This window comes from Protopterus annectens, chromosome 6.part0 (genome assembly GCF_019279795.1).
Source record: "Protopterus annectens isolate FY-2018-M chromosome 6.part0, PAN1.0, whole genome shotgun sequence".
Classification (NCBI taxonomy): domain Eukaryota; kingdom Metazoa; phylum Chordata; order Ceratodontiformes; family Protopteridae; genus Protopterus; species Protopterus annectens.
Genome location: NC_056737.1, coordinates 36,239,573 through 36,261,905, shown reverse-complemented (window position 1 = coordinate 36,261,905; position 22,333 = coordinate 36,239,573). Strand labels below are relative to the sequence as shown.

The window sequence follows — 22,333 nt, the reverse complement described above, 5'->3', positions numbered from 1 at the left end:
CAGAACCAACTGATATTGCCAACATCCTAGCAGATAGGTTCAGTGCAAATGTCACCCCCTCACCCCCCCCCAAGGGCCCATCTCTATACCAGAAGAATGCAAAGCCCCTGTAATCACTGATGCACAAGTTAAGACCTCACTCTCCAAAGCCAAGAACACAACATCCATGGGACCAGACAGCATCCCAGGATGCATTCTACATGAGCTACAGAATGAACTGGCACCCCACCTAAGTACCATGTTCATAGCCTCAATTCAGGCTTTGTGCCTACTGAATGGCACACAGCGATGGCTATCTCACTCCACAAAGGGGGCACCACCAAAGACCCTGGGAACTACCACCCCATTAGCCTGATGAGTCTTGTCTGCAAATTCATGGAATGTATCATCTTGGAGCTTATAAACAAAGACATAGGAAACCACCAGACTCTGGACCCCACTCAGTTTGGGTTTGTAAAAGGTAGATCATGTCTCCTAAACCTGATTGACTTCTTTGAAGTAGTCACCAGAGCTGTCGCCAAGGGTAAGGTGGTGCACACAGCCTACCTTGACCTCGCCAAGGCTTTTGACACCATCCCGCTCTCTGGAATTATAGATAAACTCACTAGACTAGGCATAAATCCCTATGTCACAAGATGGGTGGCCAGCTGGCTCTCTGACAGAACCCACACAGTGAAAGTAGCCGACTCCAAATCTAACTTCAGACCAGTGACAAGTGGAGTACCACAGGGTTCAGTCCTGGGTCCTCTCCTGATTAGCATCTATTTCTCAGAAGTCCAGGCTAGTACTGCAGGCCTTTGGCTAACAAAGTTTGCAGATGACTGCAAACTAGAATCCATAACAGAATTGCCTAATGATGTGGACATTCTACAAAGGGGCCTCACTGAGACTGATGCTTGGTGTCAAAGTCACGGGTTCAAGCTCAATGCCAAGAAGTGCATTGTCATCCCATTTGGAAAAAATACTGTACCCATGAGCTACCACATAGGTGGTAGCCTACTAAACACTGAAAATGTGATAAGAGACCTTGGGACACAGGTGGACATTAGTCTTTCCTTTGATAGTCACATTGCCACAGTAGTCAGGAAATCCTTCTACGTGGCACACCTCATCACAAAGGGGTTCTGCACCAGAAAAAAGGAGGTCATTGTTCCTCTCTACTCATCCCTCATCAGACCCATCATAGAGTACAACTCTCCATTTGGCATGTACCTTGCAAGACATCTACAACAACTAGAAAGGCCACAGAAGTACCTCACTAGGAGGATTACTGGCCTCAAACAGATCCCATACGCAGACTGTCTTAAAAGACTGCAGCTCTACTCTGTTGCTTATCGCCTACTCAGAGGCAACCTCTGCCTAGCATACAAAACCATGTCAAACCCTGATCTGTTGGACATGCTATACTTAAAGAAACCCTAATCTCTCTGAGCCACACACTCCAGGGACCTAAACCTTGTCACCAATATAAACAGAACATGCTGGAGGGATAGATTCCTGTCCCAGAGACTTCCCATACTCTGGAACAGACTGCCCATTCACGTTAAGTAGATCTCCTCACTAGCCCTCTTTAAAAGGAATCTTGGCAACTGGATGGGAAATAGGAAATTCACCCCGGGGATCACTTCTGTGGCTCTGCTCGACAGAGACGCAGGAAAATAATTTTCTTGGGTGGCGAAAACCAGGAAACTTTTTTGGCTAGGCTTATATAGGCCCCAGGGCCAATATCCTAGTACCTACCTATGAACCTATGAACAAAGTCTTCATATGATGATGTCATTTGTGCTGCCTGAGCCAGCTATCCTTTTAAAACTGCCTTTTTCTGCTGGAGAGGGTGATAACTTTCAAAATGTGAAAAAAAAAAAAAAATAATAATATGTGAGCTTCCTATATATTTTAGACACCAAACACGCATTGGTATCCTTTCTAAGTGCCACATCCAGATATGCAATGGCTTGGTCATTCACCTCAAATGAAAATTTTAGAAAACCAGTACAGCTGTTGATATATTCCTTGAAAATTGAAATTGTCTCCTGGAGCCCTGTCCATATGAGAAAAATGTCATCCTGGTACATAGTGTACATGGTCCAGGATTCTTTGAAGCTACTGTTAAACAAAAAAATTTTCCTCCCAAGTAGTCATAACTGTGTTGGCATAGATGACCCCACAAGCTGCACCCATGGCCACACCTTTTGTTTGCAGAAAAATCTGTTTTTTCAAAAAATATGTAGTTATTATACAAAACCAGTTTCATAAGATCACAAAGCAAATTAATTTTATTTTGATCCAAATCTGAATGAAAATGTAAAAATTCTGCAAACCATTCCAGTCCCACATCATGTGGGATCACCGAATACAGATCTTTTATGTCAGTGGTAACAAACAGGCCATGAGTAACTGTTCCCACATCATTGCACATCTGTAAAAATTGCCAAGAATCTTTTACCAGGTGCTTCACTGCTTGAACATATGGTTTCACCTTAAAGTCAGAGTACTTTGCAATAGCTGATGTGATGGAATTCCTGGAATCCACAACTGGACGAAATGGTGGATTAACTATGTCCTTGTGGAGCTTAGGGAACGCCAAATATTGTGGGGATGACAGCCTTTTTTATACACAAATACTCATATTCCTCCTTCTGAATTTCACCCTGCAAAAACATGTCAAACATGATAGAGTAAATTCTACTATAAGCTATGAGCACCTCATTTTTTGACACCTGGGAATATGAATCCTGGAACAAGATGTCATACATTTTACTGGTATAAATAACACTGTCCATCAAAACTATCCCTCCCCCTTTATCTGGTTTCATGAACCGGATGCCTTGCGATTTTAGACACATAATGGCCTGTAACTCCTCCCCTTGGATGTTATGGGGACTTCTTTGTCCTCTATAACCCAGGCCATGTCTTAGGTCTAAGTCACACATTCTCTCATAGATGTTCAAAAGTGGATGTAGGGGGGGGTTAAATATACTAGGCACTGTTAGGCAATTTGCCTGACACTCAGCTTGATTTCCATATTTCAGAGCCAAGTTCAATTTCCTAGTAAATAGTCTCAAGTCCACCAAAGTCTCAGACAAATTAGATCTTTTTGTGAAAACAAAGGGCATGCCTTTTGATAATTCTGCAAAATTCTCATTCACCACTTGCCCACTATAATTATACACCTTGAAATCCCCTGCTGGGTTGGTTATCACCTAACATGAATGTTCTGTCTCAGTCTAAAAAAACTTGCCATATCTGGGTCCTGACGCTTTTTATTGTTGATTTTATAAATTGCTTATTTTGTACTTTTTTTATATTTATTTACATACCTTCTAAGTTTTTCTGCCTGTGCTGATATTTTCAGCTTATTTGCTTTAGTGCAAGATAGATCCTGATCCATTCTGATAGTGTGCATTTCTTTTATCACGTCTGCCTGAGTGTTTTTGTTGATTTGTTCCCACTTCTATAGTTTTCTAACAGTGATACTTCTTGTGTTAATTGCTTTATAGTTTTCTCTATTTGATACATCCGTGATAGCATTTGATTTCTCCCCTTCCTTTCCCTTTATGTGGTAAGACTTTATCTGTTATTAATTTAGCTGCACAGTAATATATCCTATTTCCTTCTGTTATATAACGCATGAATCTCTATGAGCAGTCCAAATTACTGTGTTAATTTTTTATCAAACTTCTAACTGTTTGGGTTTATTGACTTTCCGTAGTCCATTTCTTTCATTGATCTTAATATGTCTATCCATCTCTATTAAATCAAGCAGCACTTCTCTTAGATCATTTTCTTCTAAACTGACAGCACATTTGTTGTTCTCCATTTCCTGTGGGCATGCTACAGAAAGTTCTAGAGCATCTTCCAAAGCCGCATTCTCTTCACTTTCATCCTGTCTCATCCACTGTGCTTTCATAAGGGGAACCTCACTGGCCTATCACTCCACAGCACTCCATAACATTGACTGCATCAGAGTTGCCACAGTTTCCTGTTCCTCCCCTTGCTGTGCAACTCCAACTGAACTTTTGTACTGGTTTCCTATGGAAGGCTCTAAGGTATCTTCATATGGCCAATGATCAGATGTTTCCTACTCCACTGCTTTCTCCGTAATTTGGGGATCGATTGTTCTATCCTACTATGATGTTATCAGAGTTAGATTTTCTACACTAAATCGTTCACTTCACAGGTATTCCGTAACTTCAGCTTCTATTTTTTCTAACTTTCACTTTGCTAATTTTCTGTTCTATGTTTATTCTTTGTGATCTTATTTTTTGTATTGTGAAAAGTTCCATATCTGGATGCCTTTGCCTGTATTTCTCTTTGAATATCTTTGGGGCATTTTGTTATTGATTAATTGCACCATATCAGATGTCTCTTTCTCTTCCATATCCATATTTCTTTTTTATACCTTTCAAAAATCTGTAGATTTTGTTCTTTATATTTTTGCACTTCCTTGGTTGCTTGTTTTTCCAAATGGCCCAAGGTTTCTTGGTCTAGATAAAGTTTTTAATAAATCTGCTGTTTTAAAGAACACACATTTTATTTGAAGCTTCTGACAGTTTTTCTTGTGAAAGTATTTTTCTTTCCTCTAATTTCTCTCTTAAACATTTTGTATATCTTCTGTCTGGAAATTCTAGGCTACTTGCATAAAAGTAACAATAGATAATTTTTTTCTTATCCTCAATACTCTGTCATTTTTACGGCTCTTTTTTGGCCTATCAGATTTTGTAATTTTTGTGGACTACTACTTCCTTCTACAACAGGAGTCCATCCTCCCCCTGAGCCTGGCCTAGCCCTGTTGTAGGAATGTTTCTGTATCTTGGCTCAGTATAGGAGGCTCCATTAACAATGAGCTCTGTAAATAATTCTTTATTGCCTTTGAGGTTGCGGAATGTGTTTTGGTTGTCCTTGGCCTGAGAGGTTAAATTTACCTCAAATTTGGCTTTTTAGACTTACCAAATACATTTCAGCCAAGCATAGTAGCTTGCTTCAGAGGGTGGAGGTGGGACCACTGCTTTTTTTCAGATCACACTTTCTTTGAAGTGTCCCCAAATAGGAGATTAACATTTCAGAAGAACAAAGAATGGAGGTTTCCAGTATTTAAGTTGGAAGAGGATGAGTATAAAAAGAAGATCCAGGGAAAGATGTTGGATGTGACTGAAGTATAACATGCACACAATAAAATGGTGAGATCAGTATAAGCAGGCACTAAGGAGGAAATACAATGAACAGAAAAACAAAAGGATAAAGCTGTGATGGAATACAACATCCTGAGGTAAGGAGTACTCATTGATCTACAGTTTAAAGGAAGGGAAACTGCAAAAACTGAAAGAGTAAGGAAACTGAATTACAACAAAAGATACAGGGACTAGAAGATAGTAACATTTGGATGAAGAGGAATTTGAGAAAGGGGTTTTATTTTGCTAATACACCAAAATGTATAATGGTCTTAGCAATGATGTTAAGGCAACAGGTGAATAGTAGAGCAATTTACTCCGTTTGACTTCCAGCAAGCTATAGAGGTAATGCAGAAACTGGAGGTTCTCAAAATATTTAGTAGATATTGTGCAAGGTTATAGCAAGCTGAAACTTAACATAAAGTAAACAAGAGATAGTTGCTACTTTTCTAAGATCACCCTTAACCATCTAATAGAGACAGAAGCCACAGGACAAATGAAGGATATTACAGAGGGGTAAGTAAAACAGATCTTAGATGAAATGGCAAGGGGGGAATCACTGGGTCTGGTGGTCTTCCCACAGATGTATGGAGGGTCTTGGGAGACAGGATGATAGGGATATGGAAAGCTTTATTTAGTTTTATATCACAGACAAGGATGCAACTCAATACTTGGAAGAAGGTAGTTATTTCAGCAATATATACGGAGGGGAAGATCCAAATTTACTATAATTATATCTCCCCATTTCTGTCTTAAACAATGACTAAAATGATCCACTCTGTAGCAGACTGTACCTCAGTAGTGCAGGGCCTCAATGTCTTCAGTGCCTTACTGCAACTGCAGAGACAGTGACTAAGGTGGGGGGGGGGGGTTGTCTGAATCTGCATCAGTAACAAGCACACCTTTAGGTTGGTTAAGCAGGCTGATGCACTGGAGTTTCGACATATCATATCCAGATTACCACAGGCAAGTTCCTATACCATATCCTAGCAAGCTAAAAGTCACCCTCTTTGTCCCATGAAACCCACAGATCATACCTAGACCTATTGGAGACACTTACCATTCCACCAAATACCATACTCATGGAGACATTAATTATCCCTCTATAAACTGAAAATCTCACATGACCACAGATTTGCAGGTGCAGAGATTCCTAGACTTTGTAAACACAGACACCCCGGAATAGTTAGTGCATATGGTTACTAGAAGTACAAACATACTGGACCTGATACTCTGAAATATGGGAGAACCCTGCACCCCCTCCACCCATGTTGTGTCATCTCCAGTAAGGTCAGACCACAAAGCAGTCTCCTTTGAAATAAGAATCAGTTCTGTAATCCCAGCAAACCCTGTAACAGTAAAAAACTACTCCAAGGCAAACTATCTTCTATTAAGTTATAACCTGTCAAAATTTCAAGCCCCACCAAACCCAGATAACACAGCAGCCTATGCGGAATTATTCACTGAAGCTTTGTACAACCACATCAATATCTGCATAGATGTTACTGTGTCAAACAGAAGTAGGTCAAAAAATAAACCAACTTGGTAGAATCCAAAATTAAAAAGGTTGTACAATAAAAGAAAAGAATCTTAGCTAAAATTAGGATGTGCAACACCAAGAAAGATAAAAACTCTCTCATAAAACTGCATAGACAACCAAGAGAAGGAATTAAATCCAACAAAGCAAACTCTGAGCTAAAGATAGTGTCCCAGGCCAAGGACAACCATAAGTCCTTCTTTAGCTATGTCCGAAACCTCAAAGGCAGCACACAGCAGTGTGCTGAACAACTGGTAAACGGAGCCACATTCATGGGACTGGGAGATATAGCAAATCTTCTGAAAGACAAGTTCAGTTCATATTTTACCACCTCTCACACCCTCAGCCCCCCCCCCCCCCAGGAAATGCCATCTAATATTATCCTTCCAGCTGTCAGTAAGAAGCAGGTCTTAGACATTTTCTCTAAGGCCAAGAATACAACTTCACTGGGCTCTGATAAGATCCCAGGATGTCGACTAAATAGCTTGAAATCTAACCTTTTAGGGACCACTGGTGTTTCTATTCAATCATAGCCTCTACACAACCTTTTTACCATGCAAATGGAAGACTGCAACAGTCATCCATCTGCCCATGGGTGGACCATCAACATACATGGAAACTACAGATGAATTAGTTTGACTACTTTTATTTGCAAAGCCATGGAAAGAATGTTCATGGAAATGAGTAACAATGGCACAGAGAACCTTTAGACACTGAACCCAAACCAGTTTGGTTTTGTCAAAGGCAGGTCATGCCTATTCAAACTGGTGGACTTCTTTGAGAAGTTCATCAAGGCACTGGATGAGGGCAAAATGGTGCATGCTACCTACTTTGACCTAGCTAAGACATGTGATAAAATACCCCACTCAGGCATTGTAAACAGACTCACGGAATTAGGCATAAACCCCTATGTAACTCACTGAATAGCAGCTGGCTCACAGGCAGGTTCCAGGAAGCTAGGAATAGAGAGACCACCTCCACAAAGAGGCTGGTCACAGGTGGAGTCCCACAGTGCTCTTTGCTGGGTCTTCTCCTTTTTGGCATTTAATTTTTGGACATCATTGCTAATATTAAGGGCCTGTGGCTTACCACGTTTGCAGATGATTGCAAGCTAGAAGCAATCATAGAACCCCCCCCCCCCCAAGATACAAACATCTTACATAAGGTCTAACACAGACAAATGGCAAGTACCAAAGCCACAGATTAAAACTCAGTGTCAAGAAATGCATAATATACCTTTTGGGAAGTCGGCTAACCAGGGCAACTACCTCACTGACAAAACACCCCTAAAAATAGATCCAGCAAGGTATTTAGGAATTCATGTAGATAGTATCCTGGCTTTTGACCAGCATGTTTCTGAGGCTGTAAGAGAATCATTCTATGTCAGTCAACTTATAAGTGAGAGCATGGCATCTAAGTCTGGAGAACTGATTGTGCCATTGTACTCTGTCATCTTCATATCAATTATTATGTATAATGCCCCTTTCTGTATGTACCTGACCAGGTACATGCAACAACTAGAATGTTTCTCACAAAAAGAATACAGGACGTGAACATAATGTCCTTTGCAGATTGCCTTAATGCTCTATCTCTATACTCCTTGGATACCCCTCTAATGGACCTTTTGCATATTTTTCAAAATGAACAACACCAGAAATAGTAGTTCTAAGGATTTAAGCTTTGCTTGCAACTTAAATAAGACATGTTGGAAGTTCAGATACACATCATTCATGTGAAATAGAACCCTTCCCTAACCCTATTCAGGTGTAATCTGGACCAGTGGATGGGAAATTGGGAATTCACCCGTCAACTGTGCCTTTGATGGACAGTGGCAGCCATAAAAGCATGCCCTAACTAACATACGCCACTTAAAATAACTTCTAAAGCACAATAACTCATGGGATACATTTGAGTTGTATGGCTAGGATTATAAAGGCCCCAGTGGTCATTATCCTGGTTTATGAACATATTATGGCAATACTGAATGCCCAATTGACCCAGGTTTTGCCTAAATTTATATCATCAGGCCAAAGAGGATTTGTGGGGAGAAGGCAAACATTGGAGAACTTTATTCAAACATTTATAATTATCCAGGATGTGAACAGGGAAAGGTCCTAATGTAAGCCTCATAGAACTGGATGTGAAGAAAGCACTCAATAGGGTTAAATGTGGTTATCTATTTATGGTGATGGAAAAAAATTAAGTTCCCACTAGAATGGTTAGATCTGTTGCAAGTAATTTAATGAGAATCTATTGCAGAATTAAAGCAAGGGCATGCTTATCATCAGAAGAAGTCAAGATATCTAAGAGAACGTGACAAGGATGCCCCTTGTCTCCTGCACTATTTTCTGATACACAGAGCCTTTAGCTGAGAGGATCATAACATCCTCAATCCAAGGGTATACATGGAGTAAGTTGGAATTAAAGATTTTACTTTTGCAGATTATGATCTGATTATTATCACTCATCCGAAAGAGGACTTACCTATTTTATGGACTATTCTAGCAGAATTTGCCAAACTAACAAGATATAAAATTAACATACATAAAATGCAAATGTTAACCATACATGAGAAAGAGTCAGGATAAGCACATTAGAGCTACCCGTAGTGTGGGAAAAAAAAGAAAATTGAGTACCTAGGGGTAAGACTGGCAAAAGATAAGACAGAATCAGGGTGAGGAGAGAACATTAGCTAAGATCAAGGAGAAAATACAAAGATACTTGCAGGAATGGAAAAGGTTACACACTGATCAATATGTCCAATTGATGCACTTGCATGTTTTCTCTTACAGTCTGTACTATTCACATGCTTTTTAGTCCTCAATAGACATTAAAGACCTAAAGAAAATACAGAAATGAATGAAGGGGTTCTTTTAGCAAGGAGGAAAACTGTGAATAGCTTGAAATAAGGTATTGCTTCACAGGGATTGGAGAGAATTGGGAAAACTTGACATCCAGAGCTGATAACAAGCTTTCCTATTGATATTTTATGCTAAAATCCAACAAAGTGAATATCAAGATATATAGAAACATATATTAGAAAAGTATTCAGAGATATTTTAGAACTAATGGGGGGATAATGAGGGGGCTTTAAAATAAAGCTATTACAAGACCTTAAGATTTTAATGTTTAGACCCAAACCTCTTGAGATTATGGAAGCAAGCTATACTGCCAATAGGTACCTCAAAGATAGAAATAAGGAAGAACTCAGTGGGATGGCACTGGGGTAGGCAACCTTCCAATATAAGATATTCATAGATCAGTTCATAGAAAAAGGTACTACCTTTAACTGGGAACAATGTCTTGAGAAATACAGCATTCCTAAAAGAATAAAACCTGCTTTATGAAAGTCTAGTAAGATAAGTAAAACTGACTAACTATCTTAGAACTCAGTAAGGGCCTTAGCCTCTGATTTTCAAAATGTATAAAGAATTTAATAGAGGGATTAATAGTAAGTAAGGGCTAATAAGCACTTTAACATAAAATGTAGCTTGTGTCAAGGAGGAAATAATGTTTTAAGAGAAAGAAAAATGGGAAAGTCTATTGAGTATAGAAATCAGTGAAAACCCCTGGAGAAGAGTTGTATGCCTATGGAGAGCAGCCACAAAGTCTAGGAAATACAGATTAGTTTGGTGGAAATGCCAGTATAACTGTTTTATACAGTGGATTGCTTATGCTGAATTTTCCCAGAGGCAAACTTTGATTGCTGGAAATGTCTGATGAGTGAAAGGAGAACATGGGGGCATATATTTAGAAATGTGGGAAACTTGAAAAGTATATAAAAAATACAGAAGTATTACTGGGGAAAATATTGGACAGCACTAAGATGCTTTATTTTGGGGGGATTATGTACAACCAAGACAACTCTGCAGATATCGAGTGCTTAATTTGGAGTATAATGGGACTAACAATCACTAGGAAATGGAAAAGCCAGAGCAGCCCCATGAGAGCAGATATAATTCTGCAATTCTGCTGATGGAGGAGCTTAGGACCGAGGAGGAGGAGGTAAAAAGAAAGGATGACAAGGAAGTGGACTTGGTGGCTAAGGAGAATAAAGGAAGTAGAATATGGTGACATATATGGAGGAGAGAAATGGCTCCTTAGATCTCTGAATTAGTAAGTTAATGTTAGATAGAAATTAATATATATTTTGTAAACTCTTGTGTTGGGCTGAAACATTTGTATTGCAATGTAAATGAAGAAGAATAAATGGGAATTCCATAATACCTAGGCTTATTGTTGGACAGCCGTTAGAGAATTAAGAGGCACACCTTGCTTGTGAATATGTGGATGAGCTAATAAAAAGACCACAAGAAAACCCAAGAAAACGTGAGCAAATCCACGTAGTATGAACAAACCAAAAATTCCAGTGCAGAAGGAAATACGTGAATCAAACGCAATGAACCAACGAATCTAAAACTAGTAAAACTTTATTAAAAGATGAAACCCACTGCTTCTTCAGGCAACAAAAGAATGCAACAGTATACACTTAAATACACCATTGCTTCATTCATTATCCAATAGGAAACAAATCATGCTCAAACACAATTAACTAACTAATTAAAATGCTTGTCTTAAAGAAAAAAACACCATCAGTACACCTAATACATTACTTCAATTTCTTAGCTTTAAGTACAGGTTTCAGGGGGACACTGTCAATGAGCCAGTACCCTCTATGTGAACCCAACCACAGGATCCACTGTAGCTCTATACTTTCAGTTTTATTAATAACATCCCTCAACCTCAAACCAGTTTCCACAACATGCAGAACTTGAAAAAAGAAGGTATGATTACTCCCTTCCTGGATCATATGCTTGGCTAGTGCACTAAAGTCAAAGCCCTTTCTGGTGCAATAGAGGTGATCTCTCACTCTCTCCCTCAGCCTATGATTAGTCTTTCTGATGTAGGATCTGTAGCAAATAACACAATGTGCCACATAAACTAGGTGCTTGGTATTACAGTCAGCACTAGCTCTCAATTGCCACAATCTGTCTGTCCCAGGATGCTTGAAAAACTTAGATTCATCTATGTATTCACAATACGCACATGATTTGTTTCCTATTGGATAATGAATGAAGTAATGGTGTATTTAAGTACATACTGTTGCATTCTTTTGTTGTCTGAAGAAGCAGATCGACTAAAGTCTTTGTCACCATACACCGTGTCATATAGACTTCTTAGGGAAGTCTTATATCTGGCCTACAGAGCAATCCAAGACCCAAACCTAATGAACTTGCTGCATATCAGTAAATCAAATGGGACTAGGGACGTAAATATGGCCTGTGACTTAGGATATGCTAGTGGGACAGATTTATCTCACTCTGACTTCCACATCTTTGGAACAGGCTACCAATTCATGTGAAACAAAGCACCTCTATGACAACATTCAGAAGGAATCAGGATCAGTGGATGTGGCTCCATAAATTCTTATCGGGGATAAAGCCTGCAACACTCCTGAACATGGGCAGTCATCACTAAATGCAATCTTGGGTATTGACTAGCATTTTCATGATATTCCTCTGGTCGATAGCCTAGTAATCTCCTTTGTACCAGTGATCCTATGAAGTTGGCCTCTCACCGCATGGTGATTTTGCGCTTTGGACCTAAAACAGTCTCTCTGGCCTGTGTGTAGCAACAAAGGAAAAAAGACATTCAAGAATAACATCCTGGACATGGGCAGTCATCACTAAATGCAGTCTTGGGTGTTGACTAGCAGTTTTATGGTATTATATTGGGATGACCTAGAACAGTTGCTCTGGCCTTTGTGCAACAGCAAAGGAAAAATAGACATTCAAGAATAACCTGGAAAACTCTTGACACCTTCAACTAAGAATCCAAAAAGAAGGAAGCTGGTTGAAAGCACCTTTGGACCGTCTTGAACTTGGTATGAGAGAATGTTGAGGCACCCTCACCCATTTTTGAGGCTATCTGAAAAGCTCCCTTATGCAGCTACTTTTGCTTTACCTTTCTGTGTAAGACTATGTAAGGAGAACGTATGCATAAATAATTGTCCTTCTGTTAAATGAAAATACATATTTTTATGGGCTAGTGGTCTCTGCTACATTATTTATACAACTAATTAATAAAATATGACAGAGGGACAAGGAGGAGTCATGCTTCATGTCTGTAGCACTTTGTTGCTTTCATGTAACACTGACAAAATGTGTCTTGTTTTCACAGAAGGAAAATGGATTCTCTTTTGGTATTGCATTTCTGTTATAGCAGTGTACTGTACTTTTTGTAGGTAGCTTTGCTACATAAAGCTTCCTCTCAAATATTCTAGCACTAATAGTTATACTGTGTCACTCATTTTACTAAGTACCAACTTTTCAACCCACGGGACCACAGGGAGGACATGCAGACTCCGCACAGAAGGCACCCCAGCCAAGAATCGAACCGGAGAACCTCTTGCTGTGATGTCGCAATGCTAAGCGCTGCACCACCGTGGCCACCCACGATCCCCATAATGTGATAATTAATACATTCTGCAACGTAAATGTTAACCAGTACTTAAAGTGGATAAGCAACTGGCTAACAACTCGATCTTTCAGGGGTAGAGTTGAAATCAACATTTCAAAATATACCTTTAACAATGAGTAGTCAATTGTGAAATATGTAAATCTACTTATTATTGACTCTGGACTTTTTTATAGCCGTGGTTCAGGAGTTATTTCATGGATTTCAGTGTAAACAAAACAAAACAAAGATAACTAATTTTGTAAATGACTTGTCTAATCAATATGCTAAAAATAATACAATTCTCGGAGAAGAGTGTTAGATCAATCATCAAAGGGTTATTGTTACAACAGGTTCATTTATGATGACCATTTACGTATGGTCATCAGAAAATATACCTGTGCATTAAAGGACATCAAGCAGGGATGAGTTCCCTCCCACAAGGTGATAGACTCTATACACTGAATACAGTGTCTCAGCCTGTATGTATAAAAGAACCTATTTAGTGAGACTAGAAAAAATTCAAAAATATTTTACAAGGCATATCAGCAGGATCAAAAACCTGTGATATGAAGCTAGATTACTACTGTTATCTCTATACTCCAATAGTTATAGGCTACTAAGGAGTGATTTGATTTTAATCCATAACTGCCTAAGAAATTTTCATTGGCAGCTACATTAGGGACTGATTTTGTATCAAACCATGAAGGAAGAAAGAATTCTGGTCTTTATGTCAATTATCCAACTTTAGCACTGCTCGAGGGATTAGCTCCTTCCAGGGCAGAGCAGGTTTTCTATGGAATAGCCTACTATTACAAATAAGAATGGCCGAAAGTTTAGGAACATTTAAAAGAGCATTAGATGATTATTTTGTAAGTAAGGATTTTACATTACAGCAGATAAACTCTAACAAAGTCTCTATCAAGGCTTTGAATTTGATTACTACCACTGAATATTAAACATTGAAACTGCAGGAAATGGACAATTTTGAGGAAGTGATGCAGGGTGACACTGTTTTTTTTTATGTCACTGAGATGAACTGGCATGATTAAGAATACAGCAGGAAATACTTAAGGGAAGATGCATCTTCAGTGCTTTGGTTGTTCAAAGTAACAGATGCTGCAAGGTTGGGTAGGTCTTTAAGTTCCTTTTTCACACCAATGAATATCTATTTAGTTTTCCCCCTCTTTTACAGCCATAACCTGGAATCTAGAGAGCAATGCAAAATGCTACACAGATATATAAATTATACGACAATAAGATTAGTAAACACATACATTATATGATTTAAATGTAATAAATTCACTGATGTTATAACATTTAATTTCATCTACACAGCATTGCAGACATAGCAAAGCAATTTATGTAATTTGTGCAAGTAGGCATCATTTTCTTAATATGAAGGCTATTTACAATTGCTTTGTGACAAGGGAATAGGTGATTAATGAACAGGCCGAACAAGCCTCAGAGGATACCAAAAGACATATTTTGTGAGACTGAAACTGTTATGAGAACAAATCATAAATGTTCTTACAAAGATATAACTTAAGAGAGAAATAACTGTGCAGGAAATGTCACGGGAGGGAGTGATAGAACATTATGGTTTAACACTATCAGATTTTTCCATTGGTGAAGTCAGTGAATAATGAACTTGTCACATGACCTTTGTCCATATAGTGAGTACATCATCAAGTAAGTCTAGCACTCCTGCTTCTTAGGATTCCATGTTGACTTATAAAAAGTTTTTATCAAACAATTCATCTAAATGTGCTAACAGAGAGCCTTGTCTGTATTGATCAGCATTTGCTGACTTACACATTCAGGAAAAGGTATTGTGATTTCCTCTCCCCACTTTGTGGAAGAAAGGCCTGCTGTGTAAGAGAGAGGTTGAAAGTGTGAAGTTTGGGGATAATGTCATCACTGCATTTCTTAATGAAGAAAGGGCAGAGGTCATCAGCTGTGGTTAGAAAGAGATTCAAGCTGTTTGTTTCAACATGAGCAATCTTTTGGGGTAGAAGGAGGACAGAAATAGCTCCAAGAGATGGGGATGATGAAAGGTTATCAACTTGGTGATTTGGGAAGAGGCCTCAAATCCTTTTCCAAAATCTTTGGGTATAACAATGAAATAGTAGGACCATTTGATTTTCATTGGTCACCCACATAGCAGCTTTCCAGACTTTTCTGAAATTTAAAAAGGTTATAGTTTGCCAATTGCACATGTAAGTTACTTTTAGACACCCAAAATATATGATACCTAGATTATACTGCTGTGTTATGTACCTTTTTAATCTCTAAATTCAAATTATAGACATTTCATTGTGGATAAAGCAATTTATTATATCTACTCCTGGACTCTGAATCTCTATCTGTTGCACAAAGTATTGAATTTTCTAAGAAGTATCATAATTTTGCTGCCTCACTCCAGAAAAATGTATTTACCTGATGTGTTTGCCAGTTTTTAGATAAACATTTGACTATATGAAATGTACCTGTCATATCAATAATTCATTTAATGGATTAATTACAATTAATACTGATTTTATTGTCACTCTCTCTCTCTCTCTCTAGTATTTGTTAAATTCATTTTGGTTCTTACTTGAAAATGGTCGTAGTAAAAGAAAAACAGAAAGAGTGAATACATGCATATACACATTTTCTACACTGTGCAGTAGGCAGAAATTCAACAATACTTTAATACATTATTTTTATAACACAGATAGTAGAAAAATAGACCAGGTTTCAGCAGTGAGGGTTAGCAACTGAAAGAGTAATGGGCAGTAAAAACAAGAAAATGTTTTTCCAACTTACTTTTAGAACTTATTTTCAACAACTTGGAAAAAGAGCAGCAAAAAAAAAAGAATCCACAACCGAGCACAATACAAACACAGATTTATTGAAAAACTCTAGCGCCTCGGCTCTCAGCCTTCCAGGAGTAATAAAAACTTGTGAAAAAAGATAAATCCAATAAAACGATAGTCAGTGACCACCAACTGAAACAATAATCCAACCAGCGTAGTGCGAAGCAGTTTATTTTAAAAGTCAAAAACAGTAGTCGTATTGGTTCTTCCAGGAGTAATACAAACACGCAGCATTTCACAAACCTTTTTTATAACACCATTAATTAATTAATTATTCAATTACATAATAATTGCTTCCAATTTATTTCTAAATTTAAACCCATAGGTATCATAGTATTAAATTTTAAAATATACATGGATTCCTTATAAAGAAGTTTTTCCTTAATATCACATACTTCACCAAATTTCATAAAAACTTGTTCTAAAACAGAAACTTGCATCAAAGAATGATCACTATCATGTACTGCTTTAAAATGCATAGCAATATTGCTTTCAATTTTGTTGTTTTATATCTCTTATATGTTCCTGTATTCTGATTTTCAATTTTCTTTTACTTTCCCCTCCATAAAATAAATTACAGGGACATTTGAGAACATACACTATACCTTCACTATTACAGGAAAAACTGCCACCAGGTGAAACATGGGCACCATTTATTTTCCTAAAACTTGTAACAATACAAGAACATATAGAGCAACAACCAAAAGGGTGTGTACCCTTCAAACCAGGGTTACATGTAATGCCTCATTAGGCATAGAAAAATAACTAGAAACTAAAAAATACTTCAAACTCGTTCCTTTTTTTATAGGAAGTAGAGGGACAGTTTGCTATAATTCTTTTCAACTCCACATCCTGAAGTAAAAACTTCCAGCAATTATGTAGTATTTTATTAATCCTACTACTCAAGCTATTATATACTGAGACAAAAATATATCTGATCCTTATAAGGTTCAGTATTAATTACCACCTTATTCATACCATTATGGCACTGGTTCAGTACCAGTCTGTGTGCAACAACTCACTCCAAAGACTTCTTAACCAAATTACAGTTATAACCTCTATTTATAAATATATTAAAAGTGTACCTACACTCCCTTATAAAATCACCCCAGTCACTACAAATTCTATGCATGTGAAGAAACTCCCCTCTTCATTTTACTTTAAGAACTTGCAGGCAGACTTGTGGAATGATAATTACTTAATAAAAATTTGATGAAGCATAGTTCTTGTATGGTGTGGTGTTTTGCTAATCTTTTTTTAGGTTTATCTGTAAGATTTTATTTATCCAGTGCTGACCATGAAAAATTTCTGAGCTTCTCCACATCCAAAGTAACCATGAGGAATCATTTGACTGCACTTATCTGCTTACAAGCACAGGCAATTCTCTGAGCTGCATATACATTCCACTATGGGCTCCAGACATCCACCTGCAGTGAGGAACACTGAAGACCTATAATGCTCTCCCAGTTCTATTCTTGTATATCTCATGGTGTAGAATACTGTATGCCGTATGTCTTAGTGACTCCTTAGATTAATGTGTTATATGCACAGACTAATGTCCCATAATGTTTACTTTGGTTCTATTGTGCTGTACTAAGATTTTTTTTTTTAATTTTGTAAATTACTTTTATCCCTGGTTCACTGCTAAAAATGATATGCCGAGTCAAACAATCACTGTTAAAAAACTAGATAAATAACCCCCCTTGGGACAATGGCCTATTTTTCAGAAATGGCCCAGGAGCAATGTTTTAGTTAAATGGAGTTACTGGTTTGCTCTATCTTCTTTAATGGCAGTGGGACAAAGAAAGAATCAAACTCCTTGTCACTCCACAAAGGCCAGTAGCAGCTCATACTCTCTAATCTATGTAGGATTAATTTAGAATGAATAGCTTGTTACTGAATGCCTTATTTTTTCTCTGATGACCATTGTAAGAATCCCCAGTGTTCAAATAATCTCCCTATTAGCAAAAACTCCCTTATTTTGGGTATCTTTAACTAACCTTCACTAAACTGGGACACTTATATCTCAAATCTAGGATATAGTCAATAATTCATAGAGTTAATAAATGAACATTCCCTTGAGTATCTGGTAAATACACCTATTAGATGTGCAGCATTTCTGACTTGACTCTTACAAATATGGTTGGCCTTTTGGACTGCTCCTTTAGCCTCCTTCCCCAGTGAAATCTAACCGCAAACTTGAGTCCTTCTTCTTTAAACTCCCTACAACTCGTACAGCAAATGAATATCCACTGAATTTAAGTACTATAAATATGCCAACCTCAGCCTACTATGTGACAAGCTGGCCTCTGAAACCAAAGATAATTATTAATCCATATTTAATTATGTTAGACAAAAAATAGCCTACATTTCTGACAACATATTCAAAGTCCTCCTATTATAATCCAGATGACATTGCCAAAATCGTTGCAAACAAATTTAGTTGCAACCTCACCACTCAGACTTATATTCAAAGCCTTGAAATATATGAATCCCTTAGTTCCCCTACTGATTATCTCTAAAGATCCTTTACTAAAAGTGATAACCAGGACCAAAATACTTCCTCTATGGGACCTAACAGTATATCTGTTTTCTTAATAGTGTTAAACATGCTCTTACAGACACACTACTGGTTTTGCTCTAAATGAGTGGCACCCTGCAATGGTGATACAACTCCATAAGGGGACCTTTGTAATTTTACCAATCAACCTTACAATCATCCTGTGCAAAGTCATGGTAATATCAAGAATCTTATTAGACTTGATCCCCAACAGTTTGGCTTTGTGAAGGTTAGATCCTGCCTATTTAATTTTGTAAACCTCTTCAGAAGTATCACAGAGGCTGTGGATGGTGGCCATGCAGCACAAGCAGTGTATCTTGACCTGCCTAGTGCCTATGACACCATTCCCCATGCTGGTATCATACCAAAGTTAAATGCTTTAAAAATCAATCCACATGTGGTACAATGGATAGAAAACTGTCTGAAAGTCTGAACCCAAACAGTCCGAGTTGCAGGTTCCTCATCAGAAAGTATAAATGTCATAAGTGCTGTCCCTCTGGGGCCACCTGTTTTTGGTATTTACTTCTCAGATCTCCAAGCGAAAGTCAGAACCTCTGGCTAAGAAAGTTTGTAGATAAATTCAAACTGGGGGTTGCAATGCTCCAGAATGATGTCACTCTAGTTAACTATTGGTGTTCCAAAAATGCACTCAAACAAAATTTTGAAAAGTGTAGTGTCAGAACCTCTGGCTAAGAAAGTTTGTAGATAAATTCAAACTGGGGGTTGCAATGCTCCAGAATGATGTCACTCTAGTTAACTATTGGTGTTCCAAAAATGCACTCAAACAAAATTTTGAAAAGTGTAGTATCATCTCTTTTGGTAGACAACCCTTCCTCTTATACTGTGCAGACAAAACACACCACTACAAAATGAAAATAGTTATGCACCTAGGTATTTGGGTTGATAGCGCTGTCTCTTTTGACTATCGTCTAACATGGCTGTCAGGAAATCATTTTATTTAGCCCAGCTGATTGGAAAAGGAATATCAGCACTCCCTTAAATTAATTACTGATCAGGTGAAAAAGGTACAATGCTCCCATTGGAATGTATCTCATTAAACATATAAAACAATTGGAACACCGCCAATGGTTAACCTAAAACATGACAGGCCTAAAGTCCCTGAGCTACCAACACAGGCTGGAAGCTCTGTCTCTTTATTCAGTGTTTTATAGGCTTTTGAGGGGTGGTTTTCTCCTTGGTTACCACACAGTTAGAGACTCTATTGCTCTGGACATCCTGTTTCTCTGCAAGTCCAATATCTCCTGCAGTACTAGAACCAGGAAGCTAAACCTTCACCAAAAGATAAATAAAACATAATTGGAGGCCGGGTTTATAACTCGACACCTTGAAAACCTCTGGCATAAACTGTCCTTGCATGGTAAGCAGTGTGGCTAAATATCTTCTTTTAAACATAAATTAGATTACTGGATGGGTGTCTGCAAATTTACTCCAGGACTGACCGGTATGGCCCTCCACAAGAAATGAGGTCCTGGCTGAGGGAGGGTACTGGAAGGTGAGAATGGTCACAAGACTCAGTGGCCTTGGAATATCTATAAAACCAACATCCTAAGATGTCAACAGCATGCAAATACAATTCAATAGTCTTGCACTGTGGCTATATGTGTAAAAAGTGTACAATAAACAACTGTACTTCCTTGTAATCATCTGTGCTATGAATAGCTGGCAAATTTAGGATTTAACAGTAAAACTTAATGCAACCAAAGTGAACTTAGTATTATGAAAAAGAGAGATCATACATAATAACATTGTTCAAAAGGCAAATAATTGAAAACTGCTTCCAAAATCAGTGACATACACAGCAGCAAATGAATTTTCATTGGAAGGAACCTCACTGCCATCTCCCTTGCAGGGGGCTGCAACCTTGTATATAATAATTCATAGTATCATCTCTGATGTTGCTTATTGGGAGAAGGGACATTTCCCACCATCAAAGCAATCATTAGTACAATTCACAACTAGATTTTTTTGTTCTACCTGCAAAATGATGCCTACATATAGGTCAATAAATGCATTTAGAAATAATTCCAACAGCAATGAACTCTTCAAGTGAAGTAAATCAACTAAACACAAATGTTGCATTCATACTTTCATAAATGGTCACTCCATTATAAAAAAAAAATCACCTAGTTAACATTTTCAGTCACTGAGTAAGCTGACTAATAAAATTACAATAAATTGTCCACTGTACAAAGTGATATAACCGAGTGAAAACTATGTGACTAATGCCTGCCATACTATGAAAGTTAATGGAGTTTGTTCTGTTATTCTAAGCACTCATTACAGAGCTTTTCTATGAGCATCATATACTAGGGTAACCTTCAACAAAATCAGAAAGTGTTTACCTGAAAGGGAAGGCTCAGGTGGTGAGCTAAACCTATGGTCCTCCTCTCTCTCTGTCACGTCACCTTCTTCTACCATGGCATCCATTTCACTAAGAAAATGTGACTTTCTATGTCTGTCTGGCCCTGTTAGAAATGAAAATGAATTAAACAAATCCTTAAAAGTACAATACCATGCACTGTAAACATTATAGTGTTACACAGACAGCATGTGGGGTAACTTGGAAATAACACTATCACAATGATTTTTTTTATTTGCTAATCAGGTAACCCACAGGTGTAAATGCCTGTTATCCAGAATGACACAGAAAGAGTGTTTGTATAAATTATAAGATCAGAGTTCCATACTACAAAAACGGAGGCTGATGGAATCAAACCAATGATCACATGATACAGCTCACACTCTTAAAATTATCAACTAAACTACAAGATTGCATTCATCAGAGGAGCCCTAAACAATCAATGTATATGTTTCTCATTGCTGTGAAACCTGTTATAATATATTCTGCTTTTTGTTGTGCCACTGTAAATAATTTTGTTGAAATTATAATGTATTTCCCTTATAAGTATGTATTACCAGGACTCTACAATTATATTGTATATTTTTCCAAACAATAAAGTTATCCAAAGTTCACTTCCATTTAGTATTTCTGTTCAGTATATGCAAACAGAAATTTCATCGACTGTAGACATTTAGATGGTATGGGCTAGAATGTTATGCTATATGAGGGATTTTATTTTTTTATCTTTAGGGATATATTGGTCATCTTGGCAGTTGCACTTTAAAGATAGACATTCTCTTAACAGCAGCTATTACTGTGGCCATCATCAGTGAAGAGCAAAATTAGCACTTTACTCTCCAGTCTCATAAGTGACAGACAAGTAGGGGTCAGACAACAGGATAACAATAAATGCACAGAATAATGGGAAAGTTCACCTATAAAAACAAACAAGAACAAAAAAACAAGGTAAGAGAAGGCAGCACTATTATAAAATAATATTTATTTAGTGCTTTCATCCACAAGCACATTGATACTGGACTTCATCGGAAAAAATAACTATGTGCAAGAAAAAGTCACAAACCAAAATAAAAACTTTACAATAGTTATTTACAAAAATAGTTACATCATCCATTACAATGGATATAATCATAAAAAAGTATAAAAGCATTTTATAATTAAGAACTGGATAAATAATAAATGTAATTTTTATTGCCAATAGAATTCCTTTTCTTTAAGGAAAAATTTAAAGTCGCCACCTCTTAAATTCATATTAACACAGTCACAGACTGAAAATACCAACATTCTAAAATCTACACATATTACATAAAATATTACTATAAAGTCCAATAATACCAGTGTGTGATGAATAAATGCTTCTCGAACCAAAAA

General features: G+C 37.5%; 1 protein-coding gene across 1 annotated transcript in view; it reads right to left on the bottom strand.

Annotated features, from left to right (window-relative positions):
* LTK (leukocyte receptor tyrosine kinase) overlaps positions 1-21,061 on the bottom strand; it is a 1,073,506-nt gene extending 1,052,445 nt beyond the window's left edge. Inside the window, exon 1 of the mRNA XM_044073449.1 lies at positions 20,946-21,061. Within this exon, the coding sequence (XP_043929384.1) occupies positions 20,946-21,030 (85 nt within the window). The 5' untranslated portion in view covers positions 21,031-21,061. The remainder of the gene's footprint in view (positions 1-20,945) is intronic.
* Between the last annotated feature and the right edge of the window lie 1,272 nt (positions 21,062-22,333).